The sequence below is a fragment of the Diorhabda carinulata genome, chromosome 2 (assembly GCF_026250575.1).
Source record: "Diorhabda carinulata isolate Delta chromosome 2, icDioCari1.1, whole genome shotgun sequence".
NCBI lineage: Eukaryota > Metazoa > Arthropoda > Insecta > Coleoptera > Chrysomelidae > Diorhabda > Diorhabda carinulata.
The window spans coordinates 29402301-29408522 of record NC_079461.1 but is presented as its reverse complement, the minus strand read 5'-3'; the positions used below and the strand labels follow the sequence as shown (position 1 = coordinate 29408522).

The 6222-nt window shown below is 29.6% G+C and overlaps 1 protein-coding gene across 1 annotated transcript; it reads left to right on the top strand.

Annotated features, from left to right (window-relative positions):
* The first annotated feature begins 388 nt into the window (after nt 1–388).
* On the top strand, nt 389–4584 carry LOC130904189 (peptidyl-prolyl cis-trans isomerase G-like). The gene is made up of 3 exons (XM_057816811.1): nt 389–525; nt 653–838; nt 1238–4584. Exons 1-3 carry the CDS (start codon nt 484–486, stop codon nt 2762–2764), a joined length of 1755 nt encoding a protein of 584 aa, XP_057672794.1. The 5' UTR covers nt 389–483; the 3' UTR covers nt 2765–4584.
* Nucleotides 4585–6222: the final 1638 nt, after the last annotated feature.

Here is a 6222-nt window from a genome sequence, read left to right as displayed (position 1 = left end):
TAACAGATATCTAAAGCATTGATTTCAGTGTGTCCCAAAACTATTATAAATATATATATATATATATATATATATATATATATATATATATATATAAATATATATATATAAATAATATATATATATATATATATATATACATAATTAAAAAAGTGGCACAAATATCCCAAAATCTAATGATTATGAATCAATAGCCATTACGAAAGAAAAATCATTTATTATATTATAATTTATTTTGGAAAAAAGGAAAATAACTTATCTTCAGTCAACTGTGTTGTTAAAATATATTATTTGTAGTAAAAAACGTGTATTGCTTTCCCCAATACCTATTTTCGTTATTCACTTGGTACAGATAAACATATTTGTAAATATAAAAAAGAAGATTAATAGCATTGTGTCAATGTGAAGTGTAGAAGATTGTTAATATTGTGTTAGGTTATTTTATAGTGTTTATAATTTTTCTTTAAATAAGTTGTAACAAAAATGAACGAAAATAATGAGAATAAGTTAGACTGGATGTATAAAGTAAGTAATTCAAATTATTCTTACGATTTATTAAGTGTCAGTACTATCTTCAATATATCTATTTCTAATAAATACTTATATTTGATACATTGCAACTATAAAACTAATTCATTACTTATTTTTCTAGGGCGTTAACAGTCATGTTAACGAAGAAGAATATTTATTGGGAAAATCGGTAGATAAAACATTTGAACAACTCAATAATGAAAAGAAAGAAAAGAAACTTGGTATTGCGCCTCCAAAAAACCATGTGGAACATGAGTGCATTCCACCATCTATTAGAGATTTTAATAAAATTGTTCAAGAAGAACAGGTAACTATATTTTTGTATACATTTATTATAATAATGCAACATTTTTCCTAAAATAACAATGTTTATGTAACAAGGAAGTAACTTTTTCAAAATATAAATTTTTTCTCAAAAGTAATAGTATTACTATAGAAAGAAAAGAAATGTGCTACTCAACAAAACAGATATATCTACATTAATTGGACTTATCCATTAATTAGTCAAGTAAATACTGTGATCATTATATTGTTGGAACATGTTGATTAGTCAAATATTTGGATTGAATATAATATCTTGAATAATGTAAAAATTACTTGAAATAATATGTATTATGCAAATATGATAAACATGTAAAGATAAAGATATTTTGTTCAACCTTGCATCAACCGGCAGATGAATATATTTAAACTATATCTGTTTTAGGTTGATCTGTCTGCAAAACTACAAGAAGATCCCCTTGCTGCGATTAAAAAACAAGAAGAAGAGGCTAGACGACAATTTTTACAAAATCCCATTCAATTAAAAAAACTCCAGGAAGCTTTACAAGCCCAGAAAAAGAAAAAGAAGAAAAAGAAAAAGTCTCATCGTGAAGATGATTTGGACAAGCGGTTGTTTGAAAAATTAAAATATCTAAAGGGTAGTTCAATACCCATTAATTTATTAGAGAATGAAAAAAAAGAAAATCATCTGGATACCATATTAATGCATAAATTTAATCAACTTAAAGATAAACTATCCCAAAAAGATATGGATGATATTTTAGCAGGGAAATGTAGTAGTGATAGTGATGAAGACAATTGTAGAAGCCAACTTAAAGGCAAATCTTCAAGTTCAGATAGTGAAGATGCTCAGCGAAAAAAATATAATGGACGAATTAATAAACATATATCTGAAAAATTGAATCCTAAAAAGCAATACCATAGTTCAAAAGAGAGAAAAAATAACAGGGATAGATTGAGCACTAGTGAATATGAAGAGAAAAAAATTAAAAAAGAAAGAAATAAAACAAGAATTCATAGGGATAGCTCAAGCAGTAGTGAATATGAAGATAGGGCATCTAAAAAAAGCAAAAATAAAACAAGAAAACAAAGGGATAGTTCAAGTGATAGTGAATACAAGAAGAAAAAATCCAAAATAGAAAGAAATAAAATAAGAAAACACAGGGATAGATCAGGTAGTAGAGAATATGCAAATAAAAAGTACAAAAAAGAAACCAGGAAACATAGAGATAGTTCAAGTAATAGTGACGCTGGAAGTGATTGTGATAAGAGAAAGAAAAAACAAAGCAAAAGGAGTGAATCAAGTGATAGGAACTCAGACAGAAATGGCTGTAAAAGTCATGAATATAAGAAGAAAATAAGTAGTACTGGTGAAAATGATACAAAGGAACAAGGCATTGAAAATGATCACCTAAGCCAAATGATATTGGAAAAATTAAGGATGATTCGAAATTCTAATCCTGAAAATGCAAAAGGAGAACAAGAAGAAGCACCAACAACGTATTCCCATTATGACAGTGATAATGATGAATATGTTTATAAAAAGAAATCTTTTGGTCTGATCAGATCAGATGGTACCAAAATTCCTTTAAAAGCACCTTCTGAAAAAATCAAAACAGTACAAAAAAAGATTGGACCCTCTAAAGCAACTGAACAAACAAAGAATCTTAGTAAAAAGTTGAGTGACAAAGAAAAGGAGGAAATTAGAAAACAAATGATGGTTGATGCTGTGAAGAGGGACAAGGAGAGGAGTGATAATTTGAGAAAGTATAAACAGGAAAATGAAAAAGATGAAAATAAAGTAGAAGATTTTGATAAAAACTTTATTCATAGACAGTTATCAAAAAGCCAGCAGAATCTTACAGATGTGGAATCAAGAATTAAGTCTAAGCTAAATAACATTCAAAGATCTTCTCAACATATGAATTCAAATTTTTCCAAAAGAAGTTAGTGATGAATTTTTCACAACCATTAGAATTTTTTGAACAATTGAATAGTTCACTAAGGATAATATTAAAAAGAAAATTGTGTGAAACACTGGAAGTCGTCGAGTCTATTAATTTTGGTGAAGGAATTGAAAACATCCAAACTCTATAATATAGATTTCAAGTGAAAAGTGAGTGATTTGTGAAAAATTGCCAAAAAACATCGTGCTGACATAGGAGAAAGTTACTAAAGTTCAAAAATTTATTTGCTAAATAATCAGAAATTTGTTTTGTATATGAATAGTTGTCAAAGGAAAATCTTAATTGTAGCTTAGTTTAAGGTCTATTGTTCTCTTGAATTTGTGATCAACTGCTTCATAATTATGAATTGTTCAAATTATATTGTTTAAAATTTCTTAATTTGAACATGAAATAGGCATTATCAATTCATGAAATTTATAGATTATCTCTCTATAGACAGGTTGTTTCTAAATTCATGTGACAAAATTCAGGAGGTGATTGTTTGTATGAAATTAAAATGGGTCTTTCCTATAACAAAATTTCCTTAGCCCATGCCTTTCTGAGATATCTCCCTTAATCATGAGGTGGTGACTCAAATTGAGTTTTTATTGTTTTTTCCTAAAATTTTTTCCTATATTTTTTTTTGTTAATTTTTTTTCCAAAACTAATAGTTGCAAAGAATAAGAATAAATTTTATAATTTATTATTTATATAGTGAAAAACAGGGAATCTGTAAAATGTAATATAGTTCATAGTAAATGCTGGAAATGAAACAGGAATATTGAAAAAATATCCGTAGTTGTTCATTCAAGTTTCTAACATCACTGAAATTTTAGAAAAAAACAATTTCAGTCACCACCTCATGATTAAGGATGATATCTCGGAATGGGAGGACTCAGAAAATTTTGTTATAGGAAAGACTCATCTTAATTTCATATGGACACTTACCATTTGAATTTTTTCGCATGAATTTAGAAACAAGATTGAGCCTATGATTAAATTATATTTTTTATTTGTTTCTTTTCTTTTCAATAAAGTGTATTATTCACTAGGCAGTTGTAAAAATGTGATGCTACTATTACTATTTGGAGGGTAGTGAATAATTCCAATGAGCTCATCAGAATCCAATGTTGTTTTTTGGGTATGTGAAAAAAATTGAAAAAAAGTTGACACAAGATATGAGTCTTAGAAGAATATTTTCAACTTTTGCATGGTGGTGATCCTGTTAAGATACTACTTGTTTAGATAAACCCATTGTGCCTTTTATCATTTGGAGCCTCTGCAGAAAGAAACTAAAAGGTGCAAATTCAATATGAGCAAATCTTTTTTGGTATAACGCAATGAATCTTCAGTTTTTAAAATGTTATAAAACTACCAGGTGTAACGATTACACTTATTAACCATTATAAACAAGAATCTGGATTCGCCCTGTGAATAGTTTCATCTTAACATCATTCATAACTTTTCAGTGATTACCTAATTATTTCATATATTAGTTTCATATGTTATTTTGACTTACATGAACAAATGTGCCTTTTCAATTATTTTATGTCATTAAAATGATAATTTGAATTTTAGTTAGTATTATCTCAATTTTGGGAAAAAAATAGGAAATAGTTACTCAGAAGAAAACTTCCGTTGTAAAAATATTCTGATGATCCTTATTTATGGAAACCACAAATTTTTTTTATATTCATATAAAAAAAAATTGTAATATATCATATAAAATTATAAAATATTTTATGTTCATTTACTAAATTTAGTAATTTATGAAATTGTATTTATTGTAATAAAATTTGACTAAATAAATTTTTTAGTATCTCAACTTGTGTGCGTTAAATCTTCAACAGGGATTGTGATATACATTCAAAAGCAAAATAAAGATTGCGGAAAATCTTCAGAACACTGCAATCTGGGTACGAGAACCAGAGGCAAAGGAAATGGATTTGCATGGATCAGAACGGTAACATTACTTACATTATTTACTATTGTCAACCCATTACCACCAGTGAAAGACAGCATTACTCATCACCTCAATGAATTGGAGGATGTATTACAAAATTCTAGAGCTCTTGAATGGGGATCCGAGGAGACTGACTCGAGAGGGCGATAAATCCTATATATGGTATCCAGATTTGGTTTAGAGGTGTTAAATAACGTTAGGAACAGAAAGACACCGCCAACCATCTCCTTCGCGTCTGAGGTTATAGCAATAACCATAAACGACTAGTCCTGGAAGAATTCAATCTAAATGACCATGAATATAAGTTCTCCATTGATTATTCGAAGCAAAAGCGCGTCACAAGATGGAACCTACCAAAGCTGGACGGGAAAAAATTCGAACATATCCAGAAAGAAAAATAAGCTCTAGAGAATCTTCCAACGAAGAATGTAGAAGATGCAAAACAATTAGTAGAAGCAACCATGGAACTCTTCAAGAACACATATGCAAATTCAGTAACAAGGAAAACAGATGCAAAATTCAGATCTCCTGCTTATTGGTGGACCTATGAAATCGCGAATCTGAGAAGAGGACGCCAACGCTTACGAAAGAGAACACAAAGAGAAAGGAAAATAAACAACTGGGCTGAAGTAGATAGACGTAAAGATGTATGCAAAATCAACGATGATGGAGACGATAGTTGCAGCAATTCGGTAAATAGGAGTCTTTGTCTTTGAAGACGGAATACCTCGGATCAGAAGAAGAAATAACAATAGCGATGCAATCTACGAAAAAACCAGAGCGCGCCAGGGCCAAATGGTATTCCCCCAGAAATTCCTCAAATTCGTTCCCTCATTACTACTTCGCCTGTATAATACATATCTTAAAATTGGGATTTTCCCAGAAAGATAGAAAAGCAAAATCTAGTTCTTATAGCCAAAGCAAAAGGGGACCAAAACTACGCACATGAAATCGGCTTTTGTGAATGCTAGACTAGGCTTCAAACAGCAGTGGAAGTTAATGGCGATCTATCCGATTAGAAATTTGGTTTTTGAAGGGGCACATTAACTGCCGATGCGGTTTCAGTAGTATCAGATACGTTTCAAATAGAACAAAAGAAGAATCAACACTCAATTAAACAAAGTCAACATTGGAAACCGACACTATTTATGAGATACCCTCTGTAGTTAAAGCTTCATTTCTTGACAATCATCTTTACTGCAAAACTATATCTACACGTTGGTTTACCGAATATTTTTCCATAATAAATTTGCCACGTCTCTACTTCACGAGTGCCAAATATGAACTGTTAACACTAATGTTTACCAAAATGGTGGCAAAACAAAGTAGTATACCTTCCCGACGGACACCCCACATGATATTAAAATGAAATAATCACATCTTCAGAAATAATGTTATGATGGTTGCATAATATTAGATTAGGGCATTGACTTGCGATAATAAAAAATCTTGAAACAATATAAAATTAATGTTATAAATATATCCATTTCACTTTGTTTA

Coding starts and splice junctions, on each gene's coding strand:
- LOC130904189 (XM_057816811.1), top strand. CDS start 484: ATGAACGAAAATAATGAGAATAAGTTAGACTGGATGTATAAA. Junction 526..652: donor AGTTAGACTGGATGTATAAA/GTAAGTAATTCA, acceptor TTATTTTTCTAG/GGCGTTAACAGTCATGTTAA. Junction 839..1,237: donor AAATTGTTCAAGAAGAACAG/GTAACTATATTT, acceptor TATCTGTTTTAG/GTTGATCTGTCTGCAAAACT.